This window comes from Rhinatrema bivittatum, chromosome 1 (genome assembly GCF_901001135.1).
Source record: "Rhinatrema bivittatum chromosome 1, aRhiBiv1.1, whole genome shotgun sequence".
NCBI classification, from domain to species: Eukaryota; Metazoa; Chordata; class Amphibia; order Gymnophiona; family Rhinatrematidae; genus Rhinatrema; species Rhinatrema bivittatum.
In genome coordinates this window covers 407,919,626-407,942,776 of record NC_042615.1, presented here as the reverse complement: position 1 = coordinate 407,942,776, position 23,151 = coordinate 407,919,626, and the positions used below count along the sequence as shown (strand labels likewise).

At 44.6% G+C, this 23,151-nt stretch overlaps 1 protein-coding gene across 1 annotated transcript in view; it reads left to right on the top strand.

Annotated features, from left to right (window-relative positions):
- DNAH6 (dynein axonemal heavy chain 6) overlaps positions 1 to 23,151 on the top strand; it is a 3,261,518-nt gene that overhangs the window by 2,089,363 nt on the left and 1,149,004 nt on the right. The window contains 1 exon segment of the mRNA XM_029602297.1: positions 9,402 to 9,525. Within this exon segment, the coding sequence (XP_029458157.1) occupies positions 9,402 to 9,525 (124 nt within the window).

Here is a 23,151-nt window from a genome sequence, read left to right as displayed (position 1 = left end):
CACAGAGTTTTCCAGCCCTTGAAGAAGGCTTGTAAAGCCGAAACGCGGTCCGTGTCGGGCTTGGTTTTGGATACGACCTCGCGACCATGTTCTTGGCGTTCCTCGACTTCATTAAGTTAAGTGCTATTATGCATAATGAAATACGGGTCTAAAATGGACCACACACTCACTTAAGCTAAAAAAAAGAAAAAAAAGTTGATCAGCACATCACAGACCCATGATTATATTGGCGGTGTACTTTGATGCTAATCAGCACTGATCAATGTATGCCTTGTATGAGGTCTTCCTTTAGATACATTCTATATGATGCTGTGATTTCACGTTTATATAACATTCTAAACCTTTGGGACACTAGCGTTTATGTTTGCTGCTTTGTTGACCCGCTATCCCTGCCTTATTTTTAGTGCTATAAGAGATCAGTTCTCTATCATTCACTGCTATACATTCTAATTCTCCCATCTTACTTCTTAGACTTCTGGCATTAGTATTCAAACATTTCAAAGTTTGTTTTTTGTTTGTATTTTCATTCTGCTTTTTAATTGATAGGGATAAGTTAGAATTTTTTAGCTCAGGTGAGTTTTTAGTTACAGGCACTTGGACTACTTTTCTTATTATTGGAACCTCACTGTCGGGATGCCCTAATTCTAATGCATCATTAGTATCCTTTGAAGATACCTCTCTCCGAGCCATGCGCTGCTGAGCGACTGTCGGCTTTCCCCTTTGTTCTAGTTTAAAAGATGCTCTATCTCCTTTTTAAAGGTTAGTGCCAGCAGTCTGGTTCCACCCTGGTTAAGGTGGAGCCCATCCCTTGGGAAGAGATTCTCCCTTCTCCAAAAGGTGCCCCAGTTCCTAACAAAACTTAATCCCTCTTTCTTGCACCATCGTCTCATCCACGCATTGAGACACCGGAGCTCTGCCTGCCTCTGGAGACCTGCGCGTGGAACGGAGAATTTCAGAGAATGCTACCCTGGAGGTTCTGGATTTAAGTTTTCTACCTATGAGTCTAAATTTGGCATCCAGAACCTCCCTCCCACATTTTCCTATGTCGTTGGTGCCCACATGTACCACGACAGCCGACTCCTCCCCAGCACTGTCTAAAATCCTATCTAGGTGACGCGTGAGGTCCGCCACCTTCGCACCAGGTAGGCATGTTACCAGGCGATCCTCACGCCCACCAGCCACCCAGCTGTCTACATTCCTAATAATCGAATCACCTACTATGACAGCTGACCTAACCCTTCCCTCCTGGGTAGTAGGCCTTGGGGAGATATCCTCGGTGCGAAAGGATAGTGCATCACCTGGAGAGCTGGTCCTTGCTACAGGATCCTTTCCTGCTACACCAGGTTGATGCTCTCCAATCATGAGACCTTCTTCCTCCAAGGCAGCACCAGGGCTGCCAGCCTGAAGTTGGGACTTGGCTACTATGTCCCTGAAGGTCTCATCTATATATCTCTCTGTCTGCCTCAGCTCCTCCAGGTCTGCCACTCTAGTCTCCGGAGATCGGACTTGTTCTCTGAGAGCCAGGAGCTTTTTGCATGGCATGCACATGTACAACTTCTCACCGGTGGGTAAAAATTCATACATGTGACACTCGATGCAAAAAACTGGGAAGCCCCCCTCTTGCTGCTGGACTGCTGCCTTCATCTCAATTTTAATCAGTACCTAGTTAAGTTTTAGGTTGCTATGGGAGTAGGAATGTGTCTAATTAACATCCTTTAAATGTATTAGTGAATTCACTATATGTCTGGAAGTGGCCTACAGGGGACTGATCAAATTCTCAATAAAGATTTGTTGTTGGGTTTTTTGTTTTTTTTTATGAAAGTGGCACCTGCCTATAAATTAAAGGATGAGCTAGGGGTGGGTGGGTTGGGAAATAAAGTCTAACTTCAGTTAGTCAGCTAGATTGACTCACTGCTCTCTTGATTAACAAATGTTGGTACCTATTCAAACCAAGTCACACTACCTCAACACCTTTCCAAGGTGAGTAACTGGACTGAACTTTTCAACCTTTTTACTTAGGTATACACTGCTCCTAGCTTATTTCTAGCTTCTTGCTACTTTTTTTTTTTTTTTTAAATACAAACACTCAGTTCTGCTTACTAGCTGTCTTACAGACTTTTAAAAATAAACACACTACCTACTGCTTGCTAGCTGCCTTATTGACTATTTAAAAATACAAACAGTGTAACTTGTTTATTCACTGTCTCACTGACTATTAAAAGCACAAACACACAAACACACTAAATAATATTCCCAAATAGTTAACTTTGCCCCAATACTTTTAAGAAAGACAATGTCCCAAGCAAAAATTTACTGATTCCTTTCAGCCACCAGCAAGGTGATCCTCTCCTGTCAGTGAACCTGTGCAACCTGTGCAGCATGGAATTCCACCAAGAGCCAATGTCTTGAATGAGACACTTGTGAGGCATCCCCAAATCAGTCTACTTTTGTCAGAGAACCTGCCCCGCCTTCACACTTCTGTGGAAGAACCCTGCTATGTTCCTGCACTTGTGTATTAATGTATGCAGGTATTCATTGTCTTGGTGCTTGGACTCCAACCCCAGAGCTGACTTCACTACCAGGTGCAGAGTGTATGCAAAATATCGGATGTTCTGAAAGCCCCCGTCAGATATTGCCTTTACCATGTTTGCACCATTGTCTGTGACAAAGAACCCAGCCTGAAGATTCCTGTCTCTCTGGTGTAGCTGTCAGCCAGCCAGCATCTGTCTTATGCATGCTAGAATATTGGCTGAGGTATGGGCCTCGTCCGTCAGGTGTGTGTGCAGTAAGCCCACTAATAGAGCTGCTGCCTGCCCTTGCCTCAGCCAGGTCCCACCAGTGTGCTGTCAGGGAGAGGTAAGAGTGTGCAGCATTCATGGCAGTCCAGATATCGCAGGTGAAATGCACACTCCCCTGTGCTTTAGCTAGCAGCGCTTGGATGCGACTGCGACACTGGTTGTACAGGCTGGGGATCACCTTTCTGCTAAATGTGGTTCTGGAGGGGACTTTGTAATTTAGAGCTAAGACCTGCAGCAAACGCTTGAAACCCACATTCTCCACTACCGGCAAGGGCTGGTCATCAAGGGCAATCAGTTCCCCAATGCTGCTGGCTACAACTTTTGAGGCTGCCTGCCTCCTTCCCCGGGATAGCGCTACAGAACACCACTCCACTTCCTCCATGTAAGGTTGTCGCTTCTGACGCATGGCAGGGGGCTGCTGGCCTGCCATCTGACTGTTAGAAGGGGCTGAGGGCGTGGGATGACTCTGCTCCTTTTCAACCACTTTACACTGCCTGGAGAAAGGGGTCTCGTGACTGGTACTGCCACCATCCCCAGATGTCAGTACTGTTGGGTGTTGCTTCTGTATATGATGCATTATCCCAGAATTAGTTAGATGTTCCACTTGCTTGCCTCTGCCAATATCCCTGGCACAGTAATTACACTGAGCAAAACACGGGTCCTCCCTCACTTTAAAGTGGCTCCAGATTACAGATTTCTTTTGTGATCCCTTCTCTATAGCCTTCGAGGTGGATGCTGGCACTGGAATTGAAGTAGTGGGTGCACCCTGAGAAGCAATGCCAGGGTCATCAGTCACACTCTGTGCCTGTGCTGACTGCTCTTCCTCCTCATCATCATCAGTTTAATCTCTCTTCTCCAGCACTGATGAAGGGAATCCCATACAAGATGGTTCTTCATCGGAATCAGATTCAAACAGTATCTGCACTACATCATCAGCGCTAACTAGAGTCTGCTGTCGTACTGCTGCTTTTGGGTCTCGCTCTTTTGTCTTGGATGGCTCAACCTCCCCTTCCCTCACCTCCAAAACAACAGGGTCAGAAACAGGTGGTGGGGGTGCATCATGTTTAAATTTAATTTTTTTCTGGATGGAACTGTCTGCCCCTCCAGAGATTTTAGATTGGAACAGCTCCCTTTTTAACTTGGGGGACTGCCTTTTGAAGTGCCTCCTCTGCCAGTGCCAATCACTGGACCATGTCTACCTTTCCCTTACATCTTGGATTTAATGTCACTGCCTACTAGGGATTTCAATTAAAAGGATTATTTCTTTATTGGTGACTGAACACCTCTGTACCAATATATGTGAATGTGGATATCTACATAGACACACAGTGCAGTGTCTTGCTGTACACTACAACTGAGACTGCTCTATGTGCACGAAAAGAATTAAAACTCCAGATGCCTCCTGGGGATTTGGATTAAAAGAACACGCTGGAAGCCACAGCCTGACTACTCGTGCTGTGAGTCTGCAAGCCCAATTCCTACAGTACTCACTGTGATGCTGCTTGTAGTTTGAAAATACCAACTGCCAGACAGCCACTGCAACTTTCACAGTATCTCCCACCCACACCACACAAACCCTGCCTGCAACCTACCCCAGGGGGTAAGATCAGCAGCAAAATGGCACTGCTGGCAGGTGGTCTCAGTGGGTAAGACAGAGAGACAGTCTGAGTTCAATTTAAAAAAGTGCAGTAAAAAAAGCCTGGCTGCCTGGCAGGCACAGCGGCAAAAAAGAAGAAATATATTTTTCAGCAATAGCAAATTGTAGCAATAGCAATTGAATAAAGAACAAATATCTTTTTCAGCAATAGCAAATTCGAGCAATAGCAATTTAATAAAGATTTGAGGCACTCTGAAAGAGCTCAAACAGCAAATAACCTTTGCAGATAGAACCGAAGAAGAAAGTGCACTGTGGTATACTGGCTCAACATAGAACATACAGCAGGAACAGCGTCACAGAGCAGCGATTGGCTGAATTAGAAAAATGCTTTGCTCTGATATGTGGGCATTCTGGTCTCCTTGACAACCTGTCCAACCCACTCTATGACAGGGCTGTCTGAGGTCACTTATGATTCTCAGGAAAGGGCTGGTTGCTATGGATACTCCCACATGACATTCTCCTATTTCAAAACGCTGCTAAGAAAACACTATGAACCAAATGAATGATACTAATATGATATGTTTCATTCGTGGGGGATCTCCATTCGTTTCACGGTCCCATGAATCAAAGGAACAGGGACCTATTCATTGCAGATACCACATTCGTTGAAAATGAATGCACATCCCTAGAGACTATGTAAATAGTTCTAATGTATAGTTTCATTTGGGGAAAGTATACTGAACTATGATTGATGTTTTGGAAATAATCAGTAAATTTTATTTGAACACCCAGTCTGTGCCCAGTCTGTCTGTCCCTAAGGAACAGACAATACCCAAGTCATATACACATACTTAAGGAGAAACACTCCATCACCTGGGCCGAGAAGGATTTCCTCTCCCACCCCCCCTCGGAACTGCAGAGAGAAATGGTAGGATGGAGAAAGTAAGGTTTAACTAATATGCTGAGAAATTTATAACCCATATAAATCCAAAGCTGAAAGCAGGGTATATCATAACATTAATAAAATAATTACAGAAAACAAATGAAAAACAAATAACTGAGCCCTTTTAAAGAAAGCCAATTACTGATGGGCTCTGTGAGATAGCATGTGACTAAAATTTATGCTGGAAATTCCTGTGCTTGTGTATGTGTGTCTGTATGTGTGTGTGTGTGTGGGGGGGGGGTTGTATTTCTGCTGCCAACTGCTGTAACTATAGCCTGAGTCAGAAGAGACCATTTTCTGATGGGCATGGGAGTGGTGGATAAAGGTGAAAGAGGAAGTGGTAGTTTACAGGCTGCTCTTAAAGTAGACAGTACAATGTGAGGTGCCCACCCTTTCCTACACCTCATGCCCACTGCCTCTCTGTGTCTGATGCTCCTGCTTCTGTACCCTAGCCACCAACATCCCCTTCCAGTAAATTAGTCTGTTGTAAATCTCACTTTTCCTCATGGGTCACACAGTGTTACAAACATGTAAATATCCAACTGAATACTTACTATCTTGCACTTACAAGGAGTCTACAAACAGCAATACTTCTGGTACCAGGAATCCTTTAACTTCTCCTTCTTGCCCTGGGTGGCTCTTGTGGAACTGCTACCCTCTGTGGCATCCTCAAAGCACTGCAAAATTCATACCATTTGTATCTTGTGTAGCCGATGATGATGTCCCAGGGACAATCCATTCTTATCTTGGTTTCCAGAAATAAGTCTGTTGCTCCTTTAATTTCTGCAACATCATTTGGTGCCTATATCATGAATTAGCCAGTGCAAAGGTGTCCATACTGCTTCCTGCTTCTTACAGAGCTGCTTCACACACAACGTGCTCTAATAAAATCATCCCTCTATTTTCCTGCTTTTCTCTATGAGATGCCAGGTGCAGCAAGTGCACAAAACAACAGATAAATTTGTTTATTATTATCTGTTTTTAGTTACTTTTATTTTAAAAAATGATTGGTTTCTTTGATCTGTTGTATTCTAATATTTTTATAATCTGTTTATTTATTTGATTTATATATTTTAAATTGTTTTACTTGTTAAAGTTTATGATTATATGGTGGTATATTAAGTCAAATAAACTAAATTAAACTAATCCACTCACAGGGGTAGATTTTCAAAAGGTTATGGGCGTAAGAAACGTGCGTAATCCCCAAAAACCTACCCCTGTGCACGCCAAGCCAATTTTGCATAGGCTCGGCGGCGCGAGCAAGCCTCAGGACATGCGTATGTCCCGGGGCTTCGGAAAATGGGCGGTCCGGGGGCTGGGGCGTGGTCCGGGGCATGTCCGGGGGCGTGGTGACGGTCCGGGGGCGTGGCCGAGTGCCCCAACACAGCAGCCCGTATCGGGGCCTAGCGAGCTGGCGCATGCAAGTTACGCCTGCCAAAGGGAGGGAAAGGTGGGGGGGACCAAAAAAAAAAGTTCCCTCCAAGGCCGCTCCGATTTCAGAGCGGCCTTGGAGGGAACAGGATAAGCCATTGGGCCTCCCCTAGGGCTCGGCGCCGACCCCAGCAGTGCGCACATGTTATAAAATCGGGTGTACATTTGTGCGCGCCGGGTAGCGTACACAAATGTACCCCTCGCGCGCAAAATTTAAAATCGGCCCCATAGCCTTTTTCATGTTAGCATCACCATCCCCTTTTGTCTAGCTTTCTTTCTGCTGCTGCTTTGAGTGAAAGATAGGGCTTCCAAACTAGTACTAACTGACCTCCTTAAAACCAATGCTAATGCGTGCTCCATACCAATGTTTGTAAGATGGCCCTCTTTCCTCTTCTGATGGCCTTATGATAGGAATAAATTCTGCAAATGCTAGTCTTCCCCAACTCTTAATTGCTCCCATACCTTTGATGTCTTTTAGTTAACAGGTTTTGAGACTGTTTCATTTGTGGAGTTTTCTTCCACTATCTTTAGAATTAAGAAATATAATCTTTTATTGGATCTATGTCTTGCCTGGCTTATTCTAAGACTCCCTGAGATAGTATTGAAGGGGCTTTGGAATTTAATGAATTCATCCTTGTCAGAAGGAAGGGTTCCTATGATAGTAAAATAAGTGGTGATTTCTCCCATACTCAGAGTTGTAGTAATTACAGGACAGTAGCAAATCTTCCTTTTGCTATGAATGTGATTGAGAGAGTGGTGCTGAAATAGATGACAGATTTTTTGGAAGATAATGGGAAATTAAGATATATCCCAAGTGGGAATTAGGAGAGAGTGCAGCACAGAAACGGTTATAATTGATGTGTCAGAAACGGTGCTGCAGTACTTAGGCAGAGGGTCGTCAGTTCAACTTATCTTATTAGAACTGTCTAGTGCATTCAATTTGGTAGATCATTTGAGGTTATTGTCTCGCTGTATAGAACTAGGGTTAAAAGATAAGGTTTTAAAATGGTTATCTTATTTTTTTAAAAGACAGGAAACAGATGGTGTAATTCAAAGGGGAATGTTCTTCACTCTAGAAAGTGGCATTGGATCCATTGGGGTTCTCTCTATCCACAGTGCTTTTTAATATCTATCTATCTCAGTTGGGGCTGCTGGTTCACTCTTGAGTTTGTCCCATTTTTTTATACAGATGATACAGAGATTTTAGTAAGTTTGGGGTCAGAACCAATGAGAATTTAAAAAATGTGTGAGGATTATATTTCTGCAATGAGGTAGAATCAGAATGGCTTATGGTGGAAGGGGTGCACTATAAAATGGAAAATATAAAGCCATGCCTTATTCTAGACAGGTCCTATATTAGTAAGAACCTAACAGGTTAAATGTAATCTCTAAGACATTAACTCTACCTCATGAAGTGCCGCAAAGGAATTATTATGTAGACAAGTGGCAGGGATAATTTGTTTAGGGATAGTGGAAACTGGAAATTAGAGATAATTTCAACACTGAAAATATTGATGGTGATAGCAGTTGAGTAGGGATTCATATATCTAAATTTAGTGTTATTATTGTCTTACTGTTACGGATGTGGACCCTTGAGCCGGCTAGAGTGTGTAGTAGATCTGCTGAAGGAAGGCCCACAGTGGAATTTGTAGCCGGGAGGCAGACCAGGACCAGGAGACCAGACAGGACCTTCACCTATACCAACCCTCGTTCCCCGCAGGTTGAGCCCTTGGGTGCCAGGTTCGGCAGGACTTAGGCGGAGGTCTCCTGGTGAAGAGGAATCTGTTGGATGGTCCGAGTCAAGGCAGGCGGAAAAGCAGAGAAGACGAGGTCAGTCCAAAGGTCGTGGCAGGCAGCAGAGGAGCAAGACGAGGTGCGGACTAGAAGTTGAGGCAGGCAGCAGACAGCAGAGACCAGAGACAAGCCAGAGATCAGGACGGGCAGCAGACAAGCTGAAGTCAGGAGCCTGGGAGTCAAGCCAAAGCAGGAATCAGGAACAAGTTGGAACGGAGCAGGAACCAGGAACAAGGTGGAATGGAGCAGGAATAAGTTGGAATGGAGAAGGAATCAGGAACAAGCTGGGATGGAGCAGGAATCAGGAACAAGCTGGAATGGAGCAGGAATTAGGAACAAGCTGGATGTCAGGGCAGGAACAGCAACTAGTAACTCGCAGGAGTCGACCTGTTGCCAAGGCAAGGAGCTGTGCTCTGAGCTGGATTTAAATACCCTAGAGCATCTGACGTCACCCTCGGGGCTGGGCCGAGGTTTCCTGCCACGTCCCCTTTAAATCTGGAGCTCCTGCGCACACGCATGCCTAAGGGGCGGAGTCTGCAGCGAAGGATTGGCGGCGTCTCCCTCATGGAGGGAGCGCTGCGGGAAGGCCTAACCATGGCCTGGAGCAGGACGGAGGATGCCGCGACCAGCTGGGAAGAGCAGGAGGTGAGTTGGGGAGCCGACCGCGGACCCCCGTGGTCCGGGTTCACAACCCTTACAGATTTGAATATGCAGCCCTAATTTACAATGGCATTAAATCAAAGATTTTTTAAATGTGCACTGTACTTTAAATTAAATAAAAATAGAGTGCTCTTTATATTGGACATTTAAATACATATTATATATTTTAATTTACTAGATTGAACTTGATGCTACTATGTCTAATCTTCAAGATAAGCAAAAGAAATTAAAAGATGTAGAAGAGCAAATACAAGAACTCCAGGATAAGTACGATAAGAGTGTTGGAGAAAAAGAGAGCCTAGGTAAGGACAATCATAAGATCTACTAGACATAGCATTTTCTAGTTTTTTTTGTGGAAGCTGGTGAATGAAATGCTTGCTCACTACATTCAATATTGAGTATTTTCTTGATTAGAATTTCTTTAACTTATAGACCTATTTACAAAATTGTTGTGCTAGCACATTTGTTTACACACATTAAAATACTAATTTGGTTTAATAAATACATTTCAGCATCTACATTCCCATGCTAAAATGCAAATTAATTCATTAATATGCAAAAGTGTGCTAATGAATTCACTGACATTAACAAAGTTGCAGAAGTCATGTTAATGTTGCTAAGTGAAGGTTAACAACAGATCATGTCAATGCTCAGAACTGATCACCCCAGGGATGGCTAGGCTCTGGCATAAGCATCCTCTGCCCTCCCCCTCCCCCATACCCAGCAAAGACCTCTGAAGCACAGTAATCCACCCAGTAACCCCTTTCCCCCTCAGAATAACCTATCCTTCCAACCTGAACATCCAAAAATGTCTTCCCTTTAATATACTCACCCATCTCCTGCCAGCCTGGAATTCTTCCCTACCCTCACCCCAGTGAGCCTCCAGGCCCATTGTGAGTCAAGAGTGATCCCCATTTGCTTCTACTGCACTGGTACCATTATTCAAAATGGTGCTGACAGACCTCAGGCTCCATTTTGAGGAGAACATTTTGAAAACTGACCCCTAAGTATTTTGAATATTTGTCATTTCACATCGGTTTGAGACACTGTGGAACAATTTAAAAAATAAATAGGTAAGTGGCATAAAATATGTCACATTGGATATACACACACACACACACACATATATATATATATATATATATGTATATATAAATATATGGTTAAAATTGTTTGGTTGCTAAGACATTTGTGCTTGTTTTGTATACTCTCAAATTACAATATTATTTGCAGGACTAAACTATTACACAAATAATGTGGAAATTCAAAGATGACAGAATTAATTTGGACATATTTCAACTTCTTAAGCAGTTAGGTGGACATTTCCTTCCCAGTATCTACAGTTATTATATGGCTACCAAGCTGAGAACTTTCATTTCATGGAGAAACCTGAAATCAAATCATACAAACATTGGCTTAAGTTGGAAATACAGAAGCTTGACCTATTGAAAAATGAAATTCTTCCATGGATTGAATTTAAGTAGGGTGCTAAGACTCATTCTCAAAAGCACTAATAGGTTCATGTTCAATATGCTGGCAAGTGGCAAATTAACCAGTTAAAGTTAACAGGTTAACTTTAGCCAGTATATTCCTACTAGATATACTTGGCTAAAATTACTTGGATAAAGTTATCTAGGTAACTTTGTTGCTCATCGACTTCCTGAATATTGAAAGAAAAAACAATTAGCAACCAATCTACAGCTGATCCCCTTCTTCTGTCCCACAAGAAATATTTAAAATTTAGCACAGCCCATTCTGCACCCTCTGCCTTCTAAATCTATATTTTAAATTAATAGGTCAAGTGGAGTTCTCTCCCATCCCCTGAATTTCATTTTACAATTTGTTGATTAAGTTGAGCCACCATTTGCCCCCTAAATCTCTTTTAAAATTGTTGGGGCAAGCAGGATTGATCCCACCGTCTCCTGTACTTTCAAAATAATATTTTTTTTAAATCTCCACTCCAAAAGATCCTCAGTGCATAGGTTGAGAATTACAGGCGCTTTACCTCCTCCCACTCATTTAATACATGAGTGCTGATAGTTCTGACAGCTCCCAGCACTTATATATTAATTTATTTGCTGGACTGCTTCACTGACTGGCCATTCACTGACAGCGAAGGGACAATCTCCATTCAGAAGTGGGTAATCCCCATTCAGAACTGATTTTCAAAAGAACATTTGATATGCCATACTGGGTCAAACCAAGGGTCCATCAAGCCCAGTATCCTATTTCCAACAGTGGCCACTCCAAGTTAGAAGTAGTTGGCAAGAACCAAAACATTAAATAGAACCATGCTACTAATGCCAGCAACAAGCAGTGGCTATTCTAAATATGTTTTAATTGTACCAATCATGTTAGCATTCATGTTTTAATTGCGTCCCATTTGTTCACTGTAAGTTCTTATCAACCTTAGTTCGTATCAACCTTGTTCCATGTATCCGCCTCCTGGGGCAACAGTTCAGTTCTATGTAAACCGGTGCGATATGTATTCTATACAGGAACATCGGTATGTAAAAATTAAAAATAAATAAATATTGAATAATAGCAGTTTGTGGACTTTTCCACTACGAAGTTTTCCAAATCTTTTTTAAACTCAACTACAATAACTGCCTTAACCACATTCTCTGGCAATGAATTCCAGAGTTTAATTGTCCATTGATTGAAAAAGAATTTTCTACAATTTGTTTTAAATGTGCTACTGGCTAACTTCATGGAGTGCCCCCTAGTCCTTGTATTATCTGAAAGAGTAAATAACTGATTTGTGAATGGGGATTGGCTCTTCACTTGTCAGTGACGGGCCAATCAGCAAAGGAGTGCAGTGAATTAATTCACAAGTGTTGAGAGCTATCAGAGCTATCAGCATTTATATATTGAAACGTAAATTTTCAAAGTTGGGCACACACCGAAATCGGGAGATGAGTGCGCACCTAGCACTTGTGTGCGTCCACCGAATTTTATAAGTTGGCCAGATGTGCGCACAGAAATATCTCCCATCAGACAAAAAAAAGGGTCAGGATGTGGGTGTGGAATGGGTGTTTTGTTTAGTGGCCAAGAGATGTATGCCCAAATAGCTACACACCTGGATATGCATCCAGGTTCTGTGCCGTGTAAATTTACTTCTAATAAGGATAAGGTGTAAGTCTAAAAAAAAATTTCCAGGCATCTGTGATGTATTTGAGTGGTCTTGGGTAACTGGGAAGAGTGCAGGCTAAAGAACCATGGGGATTTGGAGGACCTAGATGAACAATGGGCAAACTGGTGGATGAACTGGTGAAACTGGTCCTTGGCTGGATACACTTCTGTTATAAAATACTCTCACTTTCATGTCTATAAGCTGATTTACGCTGCTGGGTGCGCACAAGTTTAAAAGTAGGCGCACATATACATGCAACTAGACTATTTTATAACATGCATGTGTATGTGTGTGCATGTTATAAAACTGCTGCAAATCTGGATGCACACTGACACACATGCGTATAAGTGCACCTGCGCACCCATTTCAAAGCTACCATCTCTCAGGCCGATACAGTAAAGCGCGGCCGAGGTTTCCCTGTTTCTAACCCGCTTTGTACGCACAATTTGGGTGTGTATGCCTAACCCGCGATACGGTATCCAGTTTTACGCGTCCTTACTGCTTACTGAAATCGACGCGTATCTCTTTCCGTCCGCGGCATGTATATGATATGTTAATGATCAGATTAACTATTCCCTCCGATACTGTAATGTGTGCCCCAATTATTACCTTTTTAACCAGCTATTTTGCCGCGTCTTTAACCTGCTAATGTACCGCATACCCTTACCCTGGCGTTAGTGTGGTGTTCAGTCAGCTTCGTACCGGACAGTGCCATGGACAACATGTATATTATTGCTCTGGCGCTGTTTTTCATTCGGTTGAGAAGAAGGAGAATGAGAAATGCTCTACTGAGAAACGCTGGAAATGCTCAGCAGATTGGAGAGGTGAACAGGGGGGGGCCCGCAGCAAGGAGAACCCATCCGACTGGAGAACCCAGCAGCAAGACTTGGAGGAGGTATGTGATATGTTTCGGTTTAGCTGTACCATCCATCCATCCATCTATGGGCTTCTGAGGCTCCCGACATGGACGTAGAGATCTGCGCCCGTTAAGAACAGCGTCCGTGTCTCCGGACGCCTCTATGGACGCCGGAGAGATGGGCGCCCGTAGAGATAGACATCCGTAACGGCATAGACAGAGACGCCTCTACGGACGCCGGAGAGATGGGCGCCCGTAAAGAATGGCATCCGTGTTTCCGGAAGTCTCTAAGGACGCTGGAGAGATGGGCGCCCGTAAAGATAGACGTTCGTGTCTCTGGACGCCTCTACGGATGCCGGAGAGATGGACGCCCAAAAAGATAGGCGTCCGTGTTTCCGGACTTCTCTATGGACGCCAGAGAGATGGGCGCCTGTAAAGATAGGTGCCCGTAAAGGCAGAGACACGGATGCCTCTACTGATGCCGGAGAGATGGGCGCCCGTAAAGAATGGTGTCCGTGTCTCTGGACGCCTCTACAGATGCTGGAGAAATGGGCACCCGTAAAGAACGGCGTCCGTGTCTCCGGAAGTCTCTATGGACGCTGGAGAGATGGGCACCCATAAAGATAGACGTTCGTGATTCTGGACGCCTCTACGGATGCCGGAGATATGGGCGCCCGAAAAGATAGGCGTCCGTGTCTCCGGACTCCTCTAAGGACGCCGGAGAGATGGGTGCCTGTAAAGATAGGCGCCCGTAAAGGCGGAAACACGGACGCCTCTACGGACGCCGGAGAGATGGGCGCCCGTAAAGAATGGTGTCCGTGTCTCCGGACAATCTTGTCCCTCTATGAAGATCTGCGTAGGGACCTAGACCCCCAGGCCAATCGACACCATGCTGTGCCAGGATTGAATAAACTTCTCTGCGCCTTAAATTTTTTGGGTACCAGAAGTTTTCAAAACCCGGTGAGTGTAATTGCTGGTATGACGCAGGCATGCGTTTTGCGGCATCTGTCACAGGTGTTGAAGGCCATGATGAAGCGGATGAGGAAGTACATCGTCTATCCTATGGATCTAGCTGAACTGCAACAGATCCGCAGCGGATTCAATGCTATTGCGGGGATGCCTAACGTGTTGGGTGCTATCGACTGCACTCATATTGCTTTTACTCCCAGGTCAGAAGAAGAGAGTGCGTTCCGGAATCGCAAGCACTTCCATTCCATGAATGTACAAGTGGTTTGCGATGCACGCCTTCGGATTCTAAATGTTGTAGCGAAGTTTCCTGGGAGCTGCCATGACGCCTACATTCTCACACATTCAGCTCTGGGGACCCAATTCCCAGAAGGAAAGTACGGTGAAGGTTGGCTGCTTGATAAGTGACAATGGCTACTTCCTGTGATTCTGTCTGTCATGTGTTCAGGTCTCCAGATGCTCAGGATGATCGGAATACAGTAATGTTTATGATGTCATTCAATGTTAATGGTGTTTTGCGCTGCGAAGTTGTTTTTGATGCATTTCGGATTATTGATCCTATAGGTGATGGCGGCCACGGCTGTAAGCCCTGGTTGTTAACTCCACTCCAGTCCCCACGCACAGCCGCCGAAAAACACTACAACGAGGCTCATGGCAGCACCAGAAACGTGATTGAGGGCACTTTTGGAGTTCTGAAGGGGCGTTTCTGATATCTGGATCGCTCAGGGGGGGCTCTGCAGTACAGTGTAAAAAAGGTGGTGAGCATAATTGTTGCCTGCTGCATGCTACACATTTGTCAGATGTAGACGAAAACTTGCCACCAGATCCGCCAGTGGAGCTGGCAACTGAAGCAGACAACACTGCACGGGGTCATGAAGTGCGACGAAGGATCATCGAAAGTTATTTCTCTTGTAAGTTAAATGTCATACATTTTGTTTCCTTACTGTACCACTCCTGTCTTCAGCGCCCCATGATGATGTGGCGCATTCATTGTAGTTCATCGCTGTGCTTAATTGTTGATATAAATCATTAGCATACCTGTACGTTCTATTTAGGTACTCTTGTCTTTTTTTTTCTTTTTGTTTCAGAATCCGAGATGGACCAATCGAAAAATTAATCCCTCAAAACAGAACATATAACACGAAGATGGCCCCTCCATCAAACCTTTCACAATTCACAATGATTTTCTTTCTTATACATATTTTGTGAAATGTTATTTGTTGAGGTAGGGAATGTAAAAATGTAAGCATGTTAAAAATTCGTCAACCCCTTGAAACCTGATAAAATCTTTCCTCTTGTATGGTCATCTATGCCTTTTCTAGCCACCGAAATATTAACAATAGGCCATGGTTGTCTATGGTTGAATAAATATCACTTAATGCGTTACATTGAGATAAAGTTTACAAGCATTCTACCTACATCTATTTTTCCTTGTCTGAATATGAAAGCTTTTCCCAGCAAAACAAATGTGTTTTAAGGTTCCATTAACAGTTCGTGAACTGTAACATAAATAATGTGTGTCTAACCATTGTATACAACATTACCTGTCTTTTATGCTCTTGCATGTGGAGCATCCCTCCAGCACAAAGGATTTCACCACCACCCCCTGCCCTTCCCCCGCTGTCTGCGCCTTCAAACCAGGCCCAGGGGATGGGGTGGCATAGACCTTATGAACATGGCATGTCCCCATGCCAACCGCAGTAACAAGGAAGCTCTTATTCCCACCTACTGCATGGTCTGTTTCCTTGCCATGCCCATCCTATCCCCTTGCGTAAACCTATAAGAATTTGCTAGTAGTAGTAACTTTGATAACTTAACCCTTTTTTAACATATGCAATGATGGATGTGACATAAAAGGAAACGTAGGCAAATTTGCAAAAAAAATATAACTTTTATTGAACCTTTTATGAATGGTCAATAGAACAAAAAGTTGAGGCCACTTCTCGGAATGCGCTGATCAATGCTGCCACACTTTCTCGTATAGTATTTTCTTGAGCAGCCATACTTTCTCTCTGAACAGCTATCATTTCCGCCATACACTCTCTAATACCATTTGCTTGAGTGGCCATCCCAGCGTTGATGTCGGCTCTCAGCAACCGCACTTCCTGGAGGAATTGCTCATTATGGCGATCCTGATGCGAGGTTATTCCACTCAGAAATTGCTCGCTCAGGCCATCGTTGCCAAAAAGTGACAGCTCTAGGTCCGGCACCACTGGCGCAGTTTCTGCGATCAGTGGAGCGTCAACCAGTAGCTGGGATGGTTCTGAGTCTAGAAATGTTTGCGGGGGTGCTGAATCCTGGCGGTCCAGGGGAACTTCAGGTGCTTGGCTGAGAGAGACATCATACAGATCCAGTGTTACCATGTCCTCTGTTGACATCTGTTGGCTAGGGAAGTCTGTGCTCGACATTGGAAAGATGAATTCAGGGGTCTGGCTGTTTCTGTGGATAAAGATATAGAAAGAGGTCGCTGTCATTCCATAAGCTGGGAAGAGTTCATTGGAATTTATAGCAGTACCGTTGTCAAACTAAATTTTAATATATATGTTATCGAACAAGAATTCTAACAGGAGAGACGTGACATATTTGCTAAATGCTATCAGATTGTATTGCCACAAGTTTGGTGACGGTAGGGCAATCAATGATGCAAATTTACATTACAGTATGAAAAAGTTAAAACCTAGGAAAAAGAGCGATCACACATTGGTTGACCGATCGTGACCCATACAGTTAACATGCTACGGCAACCAGATTTAGCTATATGCATACCTCCACATGCTGCTGAGTCGGCGCCGTACTGTGTCTGCACGCCCACCACGACCTCCGTCCTGATAGTTCGGAGAACCATCTCCTCCACAGGTGTCAGTACGATGTTGCATGGTGGCCCTCCACCAGTTCTCTTTGCAGAGGCGTCGATTTTAGCGGCTTTTCTTTCACCTCTTTTTGGGTGTCCCTCCACCGGTGCTGCACCTGTTTAACATCCCTGGGCGTCACCGAAAGGGAGCTCACATCCTGGGCAATCTTTTCCCAAATCTTTTTCCTGCTGGAACACGAGATCTTCGACTTGAAGAGAACGTTATGTTTTTCGCAGACGGCACGGCACAAAACTTCTTTCTCTTCATCCATAAAGCGAGCGTTACGGGTTCGCTTTCTGGACAGCTGGCTAGAACTTGTGCCTTCCCCTAGTTCCAGCTGGATGGCATGCTCCTCTACCTCTGCGATAGCGCACTTTCCTGGCATGGTTACACCTGAAGGGTAATAAAGAGCACGTGATTAATGGACAGCACGATGGAGATCAAATCTGTATAGCATGGAGCAAGAGCCAGAAGAGCATTCCATAACTGGTTGCCGGGCTCCACCTCCACCTGTGCAATGCTATGTTTCCCAGGCATCGTTGCCTGAATCGGAGAAAACAACAAGGGGAACATGGGTTAATGACTGATGAAAACTGTAGCAACTGACAAAGGTACAGGGCGCAATGGAGAGCATGCAGTCAAGAGTCTAAACCGAAACATCCAAAATAGAAAAAAGGCACAGACATGGGTGATATAAACAGGTAACAGTTAAATACCAAACATCTAAAACAGTAAAAATGCAAATAAAAGGGTTACATATACAGGCACTGCAAGTTTCAAACATCAGAAACAGAATGAATGAAAATAACAGGGAAACATATCCAGGTTACATTGAAATAACAAACATCAAAAACACAATAAATGCAAAGAAGAGGCTAGCATATACAGGGGCTGTAAATTATAAACCTCGAAATCTCTGCCAAGAGGAGTGGCACGCATACAGCAAACACCCACCATGAAAATCAAACAAAATAACTACTACCAGAAAGAAGAGGCGATCAAAATATTGCAAACAAATGAACAACAGAGCTTCTACCATGGATACCGAGGCCTTGGAGGATAGCGAGAAAAAGGCGGGAACGTCCTTGTTCGTCGGCCATTTTAACTTTCCAACGTCCATGGCCAGCACGGAACCAAAGGTAAGCCAAACTGTACTCTTCATGCATGAACGCACAAGTCTAAGCGTATAGAAAAGAGTAGCACAGGCACACGGAGCTACAAAAGGGACGCTGGATTCTAGGGTTCCTCCATGAGCGCCGAAGCCTACGTGCATAGAACAGAGTAGCATGGGCACACGGGGCTATACAAGGGACGCCGTATTCTAGGCTTCCTCCTTGTGCGCCCAAGCATAAGCGCACAGAAAATAGTTGCAAAGGCACACGGATCAACACAAGGGACGCCTAATTTTTGGGAAAAAAAAGAAGTGTGCATTGTTTATGCTTACCTGCTGAAAGCCTTGACGATCTCCCGATAGATATCCCACGAAACAGTTGTACACAGTGTGTCCTAGTCCAAACGAATTTGAAAGGGACTTTTCCATTCCGAGAAGCGACCTATATACACGTTCATGGTGGGATTATGATGCTGTGCTGACCATTTGGAAACCACAGTTCCAAAACCAATTGGAAACTCCAGTTTGGACCAATTGGAAACTCCAGGTCCGAAAAAGGTGGCAAAAATGGCGGGAAGGTCCATATTCAGCCCTGAATGCCTGAAATGTTCCCGTGTAGGAACATGGCGAACCAAACGTATGCCCAGTTCTAGGCTTGGGCGCCTGAACAGTTTGTAGCGATATTCCTACGGCAGAAGCAAAGGGATGCCTAAGTCAAGGCTGAGCGTGCTCATGAGTTCCGCTGGGGGAACATGGCGAACCAAACGCACGCCCAATTCTAGGCTTGGGCGCCTGAACAGTTTGTAGCGATATTCCCATGATGGAAGCAAAGGGACGCCTAAGTCAAGGCCTGAGCGTCTCATGAGTTCCACTGGGGGAACATGGCGAACAAAACGCACGCCCAATTCTAGGCTTGGGCGCCTGAACAGTTTGTAGCGATATTCCCATGGCGGAACCAAAGGAACGCCCAAGTCAAGGCCTGAGCGTCTCATGAGTTCCGCTGGGGGAACATGGCGAACCAAACACTTCAGCGTCTGTAAAGTTCCGCTTTAGGAACATGGCGAAGCAAAGGGGCAGGAAGCAGGTGGCACGGTGCTCGCACGTGCAATGCCACGCCCGGATGTCCATTTTGCTAAAGGTTGTCATAATGCTGAGGGGCAGAATGCCCAATTTCTCCGATGGGGACATTAGGCTTCTGGCTGTGCTAGTGGCGGACGATATGGAGCACCTTTTCTTTAGCCCTGGGCGCCCACGGGACCAGGACAGGTCCGATGAGGCCTGGCGGGCGCTCATGGCCCAATTCAACGCCCAAGCTTCGTTTCAGAGGGAGGTAAGTTCATAGGCCTCTGTTTCTTGTTATGTTGTAACACACGGAAAACTGCAAGTAAAACATCATACATTTGTGGGTTTGCTTTGTATTGCTGGGTATGACAGTAGGGAAACTGACACTTGACTTGTTAGAACCAAGCAATTAACATTTATTTGGGTGGTTGCTTTGTACAGCTGTGCACCACAACAGGACAACTGGGACTTGACTTGTTGGAAGTATTTGAGTACTAGTTTTGTAATGGGACGGGGATGACAAATGTAGAAATGACACTTCCAACTTCACTTGTTAGACTTGTTTGATCTGAATTTTTTTTTGCCTCTATATAAAAAAGTGGCACTTCAACTTCTGTTTCCTTTTTCCTATTGTATAACCACCAGATTGAGGCATTGAAGAAGCGGGCACGCAGGATCCGGAACGATGAGCCGGAATACCTGAGGACCCTGCGGGCCCACTGAAGAGCAGATGGTACGTGCAGTTTACAGATGTCATAGTTGACCTGAAAGCGATACGGTGTTCTTAAGAAATGCCATTAAGAAATTAAATATTGAGACTTCCGGTGATGATGTCACCGAGACCGACAGAGGTGACTTGAGCTCCGCGGTCCCTCGCGGATTTTCCCTCCCCGATGGCCATCGGAAACGCGGCGATTTGAGCAGCCTTTGCTTTGGGAATACGGGGTAGTCGAGGGGACCCCGAGGCTGTCCTTTTTTCAAACCCTTGAGCGCTGGATGCCGGCAGATTTTAGTGGAGGTTGGAGCTTCCGCGGCGCGGCCAAAATGGCGGCCATGGCGCACAGTCCGCTCGTTTGGTAGCTGGCCCGATGTGATCTAGCAGCGCTTTGACAACGGAGGCCCGGGAACATCAGTCGGAGGGTCGGAGGACCTGCATGTGTGCCTGGGGGAAACGTGAGGAGAAACTTGCAGGAACTGCTGCTGGGTCGCGATGGCCACATTCACATGAGGTACTGTAAATGAGCCAGCTGGAGAACGAGGAGTGGATCTCTGAAGCTGCTTTTATTGATCATTAGCCCGGGTGATGCTGCAATCTGGCTCTCCTTTTTCCTCTTTCTGCTGTGGAGTGCTGCTGGACTGAGTTATGTAAAGCTTCCTGGAAGTTCTTTATTTGGCCCTGGTGTGAAGCTTGGCCCGAAAAGGACTCCCAGAGAATATTATCAGAGAGAGAAAGGCCTCCCAGAGAGCATGGACAGTTAGATAAACAGATTATAGCAAGGTCAAAGAAATACATTCCTCCCAGAGAGGACAGACAGTGAGAGAAAGGCCTCCGACAGAGCATAGACAGATAGAAATACAGACTATAGGAAGGACAAAGAAACACAGGCCTCCCAGAGAGCATAGACAGAGAAAGAAATGCCTCCAACAGAGCATAGACAGATAGAAAACCAGACTATAGGAAGGACAAAGAAACACAGCCCTCCAAGAGAGCATGGACAGATAGAAAAACAGGCTATTGGAAGGACAAAGAAACACAGGTCTCTCATTCCAACTCCCTTAGTATCCTAAACTTAACTAGAAACTCAATAAAACTAAGATGAAGACAGCAGTCCAGCAGCAAGAGGGGAGCTTTCCAGTCTTTTGCATTGAGTGTCACATGTATGATTTTTTACCCGCCGGTGAGACATTGTATTATTTATTTTATTTATAACTTTTTTTATACCGAAGTTCAGGTAACAGAATTACTTATCACTCCGGTTTACATTACAACAGGTAGTAAACAATGACAACATATGTCTTACAATGAACAATTGTATGTGTGCACATGGTTCAAAGAGCTCCTGGCTCTCAGGTAACGAGTCCGATCTCTGGAGTCTAGAGTAGCAGACTTGGAGGAGCTGAGGCAGACAGAGAGGTACATTGATGAGACCTTCAGGGACATAGTAGCCAAGTCTCAAATCCACTCTGGCCGCCCCAGTGCTACCTTGGATCAGAAAGGTCTCCCAGTAGGAGAACATCACCCTGGTGTAGCAGGAAGTGATCCTGTAGGAAGGACCTGCTCTCCAGGTAATGCATTGTCCTCTCGCACTGAGGACAAGTCTCTCAGGGCTACTGACCAGGAGGGAAGGGTTAGGCCAGCCATCATAGCTGGTGATTTGATTATTAGAAATGTAGATAGCAGGGTGGCTGGTGGATGTGAGGACTGCCTGGTAACTTGCCTGCCTGGTGCGAAGGTGGCAGACCTCACATATCACATAGATAGGATTATAGACAGTGCTGGGGAGGAGCCGGCTGTCGTGGTACATGTGGGCACCAACGACATAGGAAAATGTGGGAGAGAGGTTCTGGAAGCCAAATTTAGGATTTTAGGTAGGAAGCTGAAATCCAGAACCTCCAGGGTGGCATTCTCCAAAATGCTTCCTGTTCCATGTGCAGGTCCCCAGAGGCAGGCAGAGCTCCAGAGTTTCAATGCGTGGATGAGATGATAGTGCAGGGAAGAGGGATTCAGCTTTGTAAGGAACTGGGGAAAACATTGGGGAAACGGGAGACTTTTCCGAAAGGATGGGCTCCACCTTAACCAGAGTGGAACCAAGCTGCTGGCACTAACTTTCAAAAAGGAGATAGAGCAGCTTTTAAACTAGAACAATGGGGAAAGCCGACAGTCACTCAGCAGTGCATGGTTCAGAGAAATGTATCCTTGAAAGATACTAATGAAACAGGAGAGTTTGGGCATCCCAACAGAGAGGTTCCATTAAAAGCAAATATAGTCCATGTGCCTATGTGTAAAAAATCACTGAAGCTAATGATTTCCGAATTATGCCTAACAACTGAAAAACGGGTTAATACAAACAAAAAACACACTTTGAAATGTCTGTATGCCAATGCCAGAAGTCTAAGAAGTAAGATGGGAGAGTTAGATTGTATAGCAGCAAATGATGAGATTGATATTATTGGCATCACAGAGACTTGGTGGAAGGAGGATAACCAATGGGACAGTGCTATATCAGGGTACAAATTATATCGCCATGATAGGGAGGATCAACTTGGTGGAAGTGTGGCACTTTATGTCCGAGAGGGTACAGAGTCCAACAGCATAAAGATCATACAAGAGACTAAATGTTCAGTAGAATCTATATGGATAGAAATCCCATGTGTGTTGAGTAAGTGTATAGTGATAGGAGTATACTACCGTCCACCTGGACAAAATGGTCAGACAGATGATGAAATGCTAAGAGAAATCAGGGAAGCTAACCAATTTGGCAGTGCAATAATAATGGGAGATTTCAATTACTCCAATATTGACTGGGTAAATGTAACATCAGGACTTCCTAGAGACATAAAGTTCCTGGATATAATAAATGACTGCTTTATAGAGCAATTGGTTCAGGAACCAACAAGAGAGGGAGCTATTTTAGATTTAATTCTTAGTGGAACAGAGGATTTGGTGAGAGAGGTAACAGTGGTGGGAGCACTTGGCAACAGTGATCATAACATGATCAAATTTAAACTAATAACTGGGAGGGGGACAATAAGTAAATCTGCAGCTCTAACACTAAATTTTCAAAAGGGAAACTTTGATAAAATGAGGAATATAGTTAAACAAAAACTGCAAAGGTTAAAAGTGTTCAACAGGCATGGACATTGTTTAAAAATACAATCCTAGAGGTGCTGTCCATATGTATTCCACACATTAAGAAAGCTGGAAGGAAGGCAAAACGACTACCGTCA